This window comes from Crocuta crocuta, unplaced genomic scaffold (assembly GCF_008692635.1).
Source record: "Crocuta crocuta isolate KB4526 unplaced genomic scaffold, BGI_CrCroc_1.0 scaffold318, whole genome shotgun sequence".
NCBI classification, from domain to species: Eukaryota; Metazoa; Chordata; class Mammalia; order Carnivora; family Hyaenidae; genus Crocuta; species Crocuta crocuta.
This window is the reverse complement of record NW_027531425.1, coordinates 2841038-2852405: the sequence shown is the minus strand read 5'-3', so window position 1 is coordinate 2852405 and position 11368 is coordinate 2841038. Positions and strand designations below refer to the sequence as shown.

General features: G+C 49.6%; 1 protein-coding gene across 1 annotated transcript in view; it reads left to right on the top strand.

The window, feature by feature from the left end:
* Positions 1–3360, top strand: part of BTG2 (BTG anti-proliferation factor 2) — a 4133-nt gene extending 773 nt beyond the window's left edge. Inside the window, exon 2 of the mRNA XM_077772050.1 lies at positions 740–3360. Coding sequence (XP_077628176.1) covers positions 740–1074 — 335 coding nt within the window. The 3' untranslated portion in view covers positions 1075–3360. The remainder of the gene's footprint in view (positions 1–739) is intronic.
* The last annotated feature ends 8008 nt before the right edge of the window (positions 3361–11368 follow it).

Here is an 11368-nt window from a genome sequence, read left to right as displayed (position 1 = left end):
CCCTTATGTTCCTGAGAAGAAAGCCTTGTCGGTCGTAACTGCGCTCTGGTGCTGGCTTGTGTGTTGGAGGCGGGGGCGGCGTGAAACGGGAGGTGGACAAGAGATAAGCAGCCGCTGCCAGACCTATCTCCCAGCTGTTTTCTAGCCTGTTGGCCGACGGTCTCGGGCAGCGATAGCCATCTCCCAACGTGCCCACGCAGATCCTGCCTTCTGAGGAGCAACACATGTCTCATCAAAAACAACCCAATTTCAACTCCCTCAGCCACTGCTCGGGGTCCCTGGCTTTTGAAGGAGGCAGAGGGAGCCTCTGGGGCCCAGAGTGGGGGACACAATGAGTCGCTGTGGATCTGACAATGATGGCAGCCTTCTTGGCCTCCAGCTTCAGCTTATAGGTCTCCAGAGGCCCTGTCTGGACATGCCCTCCCCAGTCTCCCTCCTCCTCCTTAAAGTGGGGTGTGCCAAAAGCAATACACTGGCTACTTGGGACTGCCTCAGAGCTATGGGGCTCCCTCCCAACACACACATCCTCCTCTTATAAGGAGGGGGCCGGTCTTTCTCTACTACAGCGACAGGAGGGTTTCAGGAAGGTCCTGGAACTCATGAGAAACTCCATTGCTTACTTAAAACCTCTGGGTTCCTTCCTCTACTCCTGTCCCTTCATCCCCTTCCTCCCTTGTGGTGGCATCCACAGCTCAACCGCTCTAACCAGGGTCATCTCCCTCTTGTCCCGCCTCCGCAGAGCACTACAAACACCACTGGTTTCCTGAAAAGCCGTCCAAGGGCTCCGGTTACCGCTGCATACGTATCAACCACAAGATGGACCCCATCATCAGCAAGGTGGCCAGCCAGATCGGACTCAGCCAGCCCCAGCTGCACCGGCTGCTGCCCAGTGAGCTGACCCTGTGGGTGGACCCCTACGAGGTGTCCTACCGCATTGGGGAGGATGGCTCCATCTGCGTCCTGTACGAGGAAGCCCCAGTGGCTGCGTCCTATGGGCTCCTCACCTGCAAGAACCAAATGATGCTGGGCCGGAGCAGCCCGTCGAAGAACTACGTGATGGCGGTCTCCAGTTAGATCCCCCGCCACCCCCACCGGGCGCTCTGCTGTACTCATTCTGCCGTGACAACAGGCCACCGAATACCTCAACCTGGGGAACTGTATTTTAAATGAAGAGCTATTTATATATATATTATTTTTTTTAAGAAAAGGGGAGGGAAAAAAACCAAAAGATTTTTTTTTTTAAAGAAAAATCCTTCAAGGGAGCTGCTCGGAAGTGGCTTCCCCAGGTGCCTTTGGAGAGAACTGTTGTGCGCTTGAGTCTGGGAACCAGTGTCTGCCTACAGGAGGGGGGAGGAGGGAAGGGTGGGCCCGGCTTGAGGGGAGTGGGGAGAAGCTTGGCTGGCACCCCAGGAAGATGGGGGAGGGAGCAAGCAAGGTTAGCAACTGTGAAAGAGAGGTCAGGATCTGCGTTGAGGAGAGAAGAGGGGCTCAGTTCAAACCTCTCACTCTCCCGAGCAGGACACCTGTATCCCTGGCCCCTCTCTTACTCAGGGGCATTCAAGCCTGGACTTAAATTATACTATGTTGCCTAATCTTCCATTTTTCTGATGAGATCCAGGGCAGAGAGTGAAAAGGCCTCTCCCGATTGCTTCTGCCCTAAGCAGCTTTTCTTGAAATCACGACTTGTTTTCTGATGCTATGCTCAGGGGCCTAGTAGATGTTGCTTCCCAGCCAGGAAACAAAAGCTTTTTGTTTGGTGGGGGGCTGGGGGAGTAAGGCAGGAGTTAGAGGTTATTGGGGTTGGGACGGAAGGGTGCTCTGCACAAAACCTTTGCTTTTGCTGTGTGCTGCTCTGTGTGTGAGTATGTGTGGTAATTAAGTTGGGGGTGATTGCAATGGAATTTTGGGACCCAAAGAGTAGCCACTGGGGATGTGTTTTTTGGTTTTTGGTTTTGTTTTTTGTTTTTTCGTTTTGTTTTGGCCAAAACCCTTCTTTCTGGAACCACAGGAAAGTCCTGATGCTGCTGCCGCCATTATCCCTTCAAGAGTTGGCTCAAAAGCTACAGGGAACTCTAGGTTCTCTATTACTGCCTTCTTTTTAAAAGCACAACACTTCTCCCTAACTCTCCTGTTCTTCCCCCCTTCTGGTTGCGTCATGGAGCTACCCAGTTTTCCAGAACTAGAGCTCTCAACTCATTGTGCAATATGGCCTCCTGGGTCCCAGGAGAGTCTGAAGGAGAACTGGCTCTCAGAACCCCCTGGGGCCCCGGAGGGCTTCGGGAATCCCCTCCCCCACCCCCACCCCCCATCCTCGGGACTCTGGCTGGCTGGTCGGTCGGCCTGGCAGGTATTGCTCGGCCAATGGGAGAATGCCCCGATTTCTGCAGTACTGCTTGGTGTTCTTGTAGGGCTGACACTAAAAGCCTAAATCCTGGGCATTATTTCCTCCCCGGTGCTCAGAGCTACCTGTGGGGAGGTTGCTGTCTCTCAGTACAATCCAAATTTGTCTGTAGACTTGTGCAATATTTACTGTTTGGGGTTGGAGCCCATGGAAATCTAACACTGGGACAAAATCTCCTCCCTTCGGTTTTTCAGTGACATTAGTGACGGGTCCTCAGAAGGCCTTGAGTTTCCCAAACTCGAAATCACTTTAGAAGGACGTTGCTAGAGCATCTGGTCTAGCTGGCTACCCTCCTGTCCAGCCCACCTGGCTGTCGTCCCTTAGTGAGGAAGCTTTCTTCCCCACGCGAGCGTCCCCCCAACTCCACTGCCAGTCCCCTCCCTGGATTCCTTAACTACTCAGTTCTGATTCAAAGGTGCTATTTACCAAACTCCCCCTACCCATTCCACCTGGCCCTGGCTCCTTTTCAACTCTAGACTCCGAGCGGCCTTCCCAGACCCTGCTTCCAGCCTTTACTGCTTTAACGCTAATTTCAGGCCCACAGACCCAAGAGCTGATTTTCTGGCCTGTGGGTTAAGACAAAGCTGTGAATCACTGCACATGGCGTTGTTGCATCTCGTCTGCAAACAGGTCCCTGCCTTTTAAAAAAAAAAAAAGAAGCAGCCTCATGGTCTCATACTTGATTTTTTCTCTCTTCTCTCTCTCTTTCTTTCGTTTTTTGTTTTTGTTTTTTTTTTTCCTTTGATGTTCACTTTAAAAACATCCAGAGCTGGACTGTTGAGCAGGCCTGTCTCTCCTATTAAGTAAAAATAAATAATAGTAGTACGTTTGTAAGCTATTCTGACAGGAAAGACAAAGGTTACTAATTGTATAATAGTGTTTTTATATGGAAGAATGTACAGCTTTATGGACAAATGTACGCTGTTTTGGGTTACTTTAATAAAATTGTAGCAGATGCAGCCGTGTGGTGCAGAGAAGGCAACATTCCCACCTCACTAAGCGTTTCCCTCAGACATTTCCCTCAAATGCAAGTCCTTGGTGTCTCCTGGTGTTTCTCTTTGGTTATACTTACAGTTATACTCACAAGGCCGATAGCATGTTGGCTGGTATAAAAGAAAGATCAAGTTATGTGGCAGAGCCCCAGGAAGTACTCTTTACCTCATCCTTTAATGCATGTTCTCACTTCCCGCTGAAAACACTGGACGGGACGGGGTTCTAGACTGAGCGCTCTTTAGCCGGGTCTCATGCCTCCTGCCCTTGCTAGGCCTCAGCCATGCCCCCTTGTTTGTTCGTGCAGCAAGCACGTACTGTCCGTAAGTGCGAGGCACTGAAAATAGTACAAATGATGAAGCCTCACAGCCTGAGTCTCAGACTGAGAAGGGCACTGAATCCCTTCCCAGGCTGAGGCAGGATTGTTGGAAAGTTCCTGGCACAGGCTCACTTGTCATCTCTGGGACTGCCCTTTGGTACCCACCATTCTTTTTTTTTTTTTTAATGTTTATTTTTGAGAGACAGAGACAGAACATGAGTGGGGGAGGGCCAGAGAAAGAGAGGGAGACACAGAATCCAAAGTAGGCTCTAGATTCTGAATTGTCAGCACAGAGCCCGATGCAAGGGCCCAAACTCACCAACCGCAAGATCATGACCTGAGCCGAAGTCGGTTGCTTAACCGACTGACCCACCCAGGAACCCATCTTTTTTTAAAAATGTTTATTTATTTTGAGAAAGCGTGTGAGCAGGGGAGGTGAGAGACGGAGAGAGAGAATCCCAAGCAGGCTCCATGCTCAGCATGGAGCCCCACACAGGGCTCCGTTCCATGAACCATGAGATCATGATCTGAGCTCAAATCAAGAAATCGGACACTTAACCAATTAAGCCCCTCAGGTGCCCCAGGACCCACCATTATTAGACAAGAGCAGTTGGGCACTGGAGCCAGATGTATAACTGAAAGCCAAGGCTACCAGTTAGCTCAATAGCCGCTACTTTTGACAGCAAAGGTTAGAGAGCCAAAGGTTTGTTACCAATGTATTACACCCTTTATCTGGATAGGATGTATGTGAGGAAATAAGAACAGCGTGTATCATCCCTGACTCTTGGGCTCTGTCCATGAGGTTTGAACACAGTCTTCCGCACGCCCCTGCCCCACTTGCTGGCTTGGCAATTTCTGCTGAGGTCACAAGCACATCGCCGACCTGGGCTAGTTTTTTCTTGGCCAGAGGTGGGCTGTATTTAAACTAAATTGTAAACACCTCGATTCAAGAACAGAATCACCCCTCGCCAATATACACACTTCATTTCATGCCTCCGTGACCCTCATGAACAAACATGCAGATTGACCTGGGTGTCCTGGCTGGTAGGTAGGCCAGAGAGGCTGAGTGCGGTGCACTGGAGGGTAGATGAGGCAGGAAATGGGGCTTGGGGAGGACAGCCCATCTGTATCACCAACAGAATTAGTGACAGGGAACGACTTATGCCCAGAGCTTATTTGAAGGAATGGTCCCATTTTCGCCTGTAGCTTCTACCACAAATGTCGTAGGCACTCATTTGTAAGGACCTGCCTTTTTGGGGTGTAAGGATGGAGTTCGGGCTGAATTTTTGCCCATCCTGGTGTACTATTCTTACCAGCACCTCCTTCTTCTTTCCTAAGAGGCTCCACTCATGAAGGATATTTCATTGTTTTCATATTGTTTAGTAAAAAGCCTGAAAGAGAGGGTTAATGGAGGCCGAGGGGACATCATCACCCACCTCGGTCTCTGAGCCAGGCCGACTGCAGAATAGCAGGTTGACTTGGGGATGGTTCTCGGCTCCTGGTAGGCTAACAGCCCCTCAATTTACATGGGGGGTCCTGTGATCGGGCAGTGTGTTGCTTACTTTAGATCTGGCCAGTTTCAGTAGTGGTGGAGAGCACCGCTTGGCCAGCTGGGGGTACGGAGGCTGTGGGCAGAAACAGTTTGAGGAGTAGCAGCTGGTGGCTTTCATGTGTTCAAGGACTGGGCACTGGTTGGTCCATTCTGCTCCCAACTTCCCCGCTCGGTATCCTGTGCCAGCCTGGGAGACCTGGGCTCCGTCAGCTGTTTCTGGATGATAACACGCTGTCCAGAGAGTGTAGACGTGGCCTGGAGCTGCAGATTAAGAGCCCATCCCAGTTCCTGATAAGGAGGTTTGGGTGGGGGAGACCTGGATGTTTCAACCAGCAAGCCCGGGGGCAAGAAACCCTCCTCTGTGAGTCCGACATCGGCCCCATAGCGGCCTTCCGTGAGCAAAGATAGCAAGGACTCCTGGCTTCCAGGCCAGTACTGGCACCGAGGCCCAGCAAAGCAGGATGCAGTAGAAGGAATTCTGGGCTGGGAGGAAGAATATATGGGTTGGGTCCAGGTTCTTCCTAACTAGATGTGGGAGTTTGGCCAAGCCCCTCAATTTTCCTGTCTCAGAAATTAGGGAGTTGGATGAAATGACCTCTGTTCCTTTCTTCAGCTTTTGATTCTAAATCATCTCCGTTATCCTGGCAGTCACCGGAGGGCAAATTAGGACAATTATTATCACTATTTTCAATTAGTTGAACTGGAAGGTCATTTGAGTTGGGAAGGGAAGTAATAGTCTTCCCTTGCTTGAGTCTGACTCCTGCCAGATAAGGTTTCCATTTCCAAGCCCAGTGGGGTAGGGCCGGTCTCCACTCTACCACCTACTTCCTATATGCAACCTGGAGCAAGTTACTTCAACCAGGCCTCCATTTCCCCACTTGTAAAATGGGACTAAGAATAGAACCCATCTTGGGGCACCTGGGTGGCTCAGTCAGTTAAGCTCTGACTCTTGATTTCAGCTCAGGTCATGATCTCATGGTTCGTGAGATCATGCCCCGAACTGAGCTCTGCAGCTGACAGCAGGGAGCCTGCTTGCGATTCTCTCTCTCTCTCTCTCTCTCTCTCATTCTCTCTCTCTCAGAATAGAACCCACCTCAAAATGTTAGGGAGGATGAAATGAAATACAAACCACTTAGCATAGTGCTTTGCATATTGGAGTATGTGACAAATGAAAATCATAATTTTGAGCAGAAGTTAACCTGAATTGGTCCTGAGATGAATAAGGACACTGACATTCAGGTAACTGGGAAGAAACCATCATTTAAGTTCTAGTTCCACCAGCGCCTCCAAGAATGGCTGTAGCCAACAACATCCAAGCAGCCTGCGACCTCCCCATTGAAAGACGATTTTCAACCCTTTGCTTAAAAGTCTCTACAGTCCAAGGGGTAGCTGACTGGCTCAGTCAGTAGAGCCTACAACTCTTGATCTCAGGGTCATGAGTTCAAGCCCCACATTGGGCAGGGAACCTACTTAAAATCAAAGCAAAGCAAAACAAAAATTCTTCACAGTCCAAAGAGCCCTTCCTGGCATCAGGTAGCCTGTGGCAGGTACGCTGTAGGAACCTGCAGAATGAATGAACACACTCAAGTCTGATCTTGGCCATTCTGGCTGAAATGTACCATGTGCTCGCCGGACATCTGATCTCATTGGCTGGAGGGGAGCTTTGACCTCTTGGCTCCATGGTCTGCTTGTAAATTAATACCAAACTGGGCTACATGCTCATTCACACACAGAGTGGGTGGGGAAACGGATTTTCCAATGTCACCTTTGCTTACCTCCTTCTTGCTCACCTGTGGCATCACGTTCTCCCTTCTAGGAAGAGAGAGAAATGGGGAAACTGAGAAGGAAGGGCAAGCCTGGTGAGTTCTGGCTTTCTCTCTGCACCACTTCTTTGCAGAGCTGGTATGAAAACCGTTTGAACTCAGTCTAAGAGGCCACCAGGGCCTTGGATAAGGATCTTATACAAACAAGCATTGCCCAGATGTGCTACCCGTGCTTTCCCCTGCTTTGAGAGGGGCCTTGTTCTCTGGGAACCCACCAGCTCCACGTCATTTTGCTCCCAGCTGAAGTGGCTCTCCTACTCCCCACCCCTGTTCCCATAAACAAGGGCAGGCCTTACTCACCCCTTGTAGAGCAGACCTGACAGGCTGCCCAGGGCACATCAGATAAGAAGAGGTTATAGCTGGGCAGGTTGGGGCTACTTTATTTACCAGCACCAGCAAGGAGGGGCCATTTAAAGTTCAGTGAGCACCAGAGGAGTCAAGTAAGGCCAGCTGTCAGTGAAGGAGGACAGCCACACAGAGGCCATGGTGAACTTGGAGAGGGAGTTCAGGCTTTGTCTGAAAAGGACCCTGCTCCTTAGCACTAGTCCACTGTCCTCCTGGGAGACCAGTGATACCAGATACTGTGATTTTTCAAGAGAAAGCTGAAATACAGACCTTTATTTCGCATCTCCCGAAATTCTAATGATGGCCACTGATTTTTTTTTAAGTGTTTAACTGCTTTTAAGCACTTATTTGCATAGGCTCTCAGTTGGTGACTTATGATGCGCCTTGGGACCACCTGGGAATGGGGATGTAGGGCTTTCCGACCCCATCCCCCATACTCGAGTGAGGCTCTGCACTGAGGACGTCAATGGCACACTGTTACCATGGCTGTGATCTCTTGAAGGCACATCCCAGCATGTTCCTGACAGAACAGAGAGCACACTTGGGGCTCATGCTTCCCCTCCAAGGATTATACTAGAAGCAGCTTTGCCCATCCTCAACTGGTGCCCATTAACTCATGCCTGGGACTGTGGCTTCTGGGCCTTTGCTCAATGCTCTGCCCCCTCCTACCTACCCACTTTTGTCTGGTTAACTCTGGTCCCTCAAGATTCAGACCTTCTCTTCCAGCTTTTCAGTGACACTGTTCCTTCCCATGTTACTCAGTCTTTTCTTCTGTCCTAGTCCTTATAACCCTGATTTTTTTTTTTAAACAAGGATTTTGTTTTTAAGTTTATTCACCTATTTTGAGAGTAGGGGCAGAGAGAGAGAGAGAATCCCAAGCAGGCTCTGCACTGTCAGCACAGAGCCCAATGCAGGGCTCAAACCCACAAACCACGAGTTCATGATGGGAACCAAAATCAAGAGTCAGATGCTCAACCGACCGAGCCACCCAGGTGCCCCCTTATAACCCTGAACTTACAATAGAATGTAGTCCAGGGACTTACCAGAGCAGTGTTTGGTGTTTAATAGGTGTTGGTGAATACTAGTTGAACAGATGAATCTCAAAGTTGCCAAGAGTAAAGCTAATAGATGAAAGGAATTTAGATAATGAGTGGAAGAAAAAAAATCAAGTTCATTCAGGGTTTGCCAGTGAGAGGTCCCAGCTCAGAAGAGCTAACCTGTGATTGCACCTTCTTTTTTTGTCTTTTTAAAACTATTTATTTATTATGAGAAAGAGAGAGAGAGAGAGCAGGGAAAGAGCAGAGATAGGGGGAGCTGTCAGCACGGGGCCCAGTGGAGCCCGACCCGGGCCTCGAACCCACAACCTGTGAGATCATGACCCATGAGATCATGACCTCAGCCAAATCAAGAGTCTGACATTTAACTGACTGAGCCACCCAGGTGCCCCTGTGATTGCACCTTCTTAAGAAAACAACCCTTTGAATCTTACAGGCTCTTAGGTCTTTAAGCACCTGCTATTGAAATGTAAATGTTACTTAGAGAGGGGTGGACACATCTTAAATCATAATGTGGGGGAACCTTAGTTATCAATTAACTCCCTAAGTGGGTTTACCCAGACGGTAATCACACCTGGAGAGAAGGCTGGGCTATGTGTGCAGAAGGAATTCTGACCAAGGTAGCTGAAGAGAGAGAATGCCCTCCACAGCTACTGAACACTGATCCTGTCCACAGAAATCCTTTCCAGTGCCTACTCTGGAGGTCAGCTGCCTGGTGGTAGGAACATTGTGGGCTTAGAAGTTGGGAAATAGGAGCCCTAGCTTAGAGTCTGACAATAACTAGTACTCGATTGTCTTTGACATCTTAGACTAGTCCCTTCTGCCTCCTGAGCCTCCGTTTCCTCATCTGTAAAATGAGTCGCTTGTGCTAAATCACCTCTCACCATTCTATTTCCATTTCCATACAGAGCAGGGGAAATCTCTGATTCTTTTCCATTTAGGCCAGCGCATAGCCCTGGTCTGGTGCGACTGTGTGGAAATAACACACAACAGCCTTCTATCTCCCTCCCTCCCCAGTCTGGCCAGCAGCCCCAGCAACCGCAAACTTCATTTGCATCATGCTGTTCCTTTCCTGCTGCCTTTCTTGGCCATTCTGAATGTCTGAGATGGGAATACAAGGCTCTCTCGATCTTTCCAACTCTGGACGCCCTGTGCAATGGCCCAGCGGCGCCAGGACATCTCACCTTCTCGGTTTTCTCCTGTTCACCTTTCCTTGCAGCCATGACCATATCTGTAAGTCTCTCTACTCTGCCAATTAGCATGGCCCAAAAAAGCTTGTCAAAGCACTTTGACCTACTTTCTTTTAGGACACAAGCACCTATTGGGTGCTGAACACCCACTGTTGCCAGGTACTCTGCCTGCTGCCTTACACACAGCCGCTCTCGCATAACCTCCATGAGCACACTGTGAGATATCGTCACCTCAAACTCACAGATGAGGGAAGCCATGCACCGGTAACCAGAGGGGGAGGTGGTGGAAACAGATTTAAAATCTGGACGTGTCTGTCTCCAGATTCCATGCTTTTTCCTTTACCGGTTGCCTCCTCAGGATGCCTTCCCTGAATAATTCCACTTACGTTCTTTTTTTTTTTTAATGTTTATTTATTTTTGAGAGAGAGACCAAGCACAAGCAGGGGAGAGGCAGAGAGAGAGAGGGAGACACGGAATCCAAAGCAGGCTCCAGGCTCTGAGCTGAGAACACAGCGCCTGATGTGGGGCTCGAACTCAGAAGCCACGATATCATAACCTGAGCCAAAGTCAGACGCTCAACCGACTGAGCCACCCAGGTGCCCCACCACGTGTGTTCTTTAAAAACATTCTTACCTCAAGGCTTTTCAACGTTTATACATATAGTTTAAAAACTGCTTACACCTTCATAATATATTCCTTATTCCAGCATCTCTTAATGATGTATGCGCATCATTTATTACTGTTTACATTTTTATAACAAACACAGTCAGCACATCTTCATGTATCACTTTTGGTTAATGTCTGGAGGCTTCGCAAGCTTGCGTCCCCTCTCCTACTATTACCACACGCGCCTCTATAGAAGGAACCATTGCCTGCTAGTTTTTATACCCTCGTGCGCTGCCCACAACTTGGTGTGCAACGGCCTGAGTGCAAGTACCCTGGCTGTTGAATGAAAAGCTCTGGTTGAGTAAACGGTGGTGGCTGTGGGGTAAGTGCCCTCTTCTGGCCCCCTTCCAATCGCCCCACTCCAGATCCCGAAAGGAAAGTACCCTATCTGGGGGTTTCCTAAGAGGGGGTGAGGGCTGTGAGCCGCCACTGCATACACACGGTTCCCAGCATTGGTCTACACCCCAGCAGACATGTTCTTGGGTGGATGCTGACGGTAGGGCATTATTGACTCTCCTCGGTCAAGTCTGTTCCTGGAAATAAATGGAGGTTAGACTCTGACATAACATGGGCTGCTACCTTGGTTAAGGGTTCTATCTTCTCGCCTGGACATGAGGTTTAAATTTACATAGTCCAGGGGCGCCTGGGTGGCTCAGTCGGTTAAGCATCTGGCTCCGGATTTTGGTTCCCGTCATGATCTCCTGGTTTGTGAGATCTCTGTGAGATCTGACAGCTCAAAGCCTGCTTGGGATGTTCTCTCTCCCCCTCTCTCTTTGCCCCCACCCCGCTCACAGGTGCAAGCCCTCTCTCTTGCTCTCTCTCAAAACAAATAAACTTTAAAAAGTAAATAAATTAGTAAATGGACACGGTCCAGAGTATCAGGCTCTCTGGCTGAGAGTGAGGAGGCCACAGGAGGGGAAGAGGGGCCGAGGGAAAGCTCTCTGAGCCGTCTTTTCTTTACAGGTGTTCGTGCCCTTGTGCTAGGAAAGCTGGCACAGGAAGGGAAGGATGATCCCTTTACTGGGGG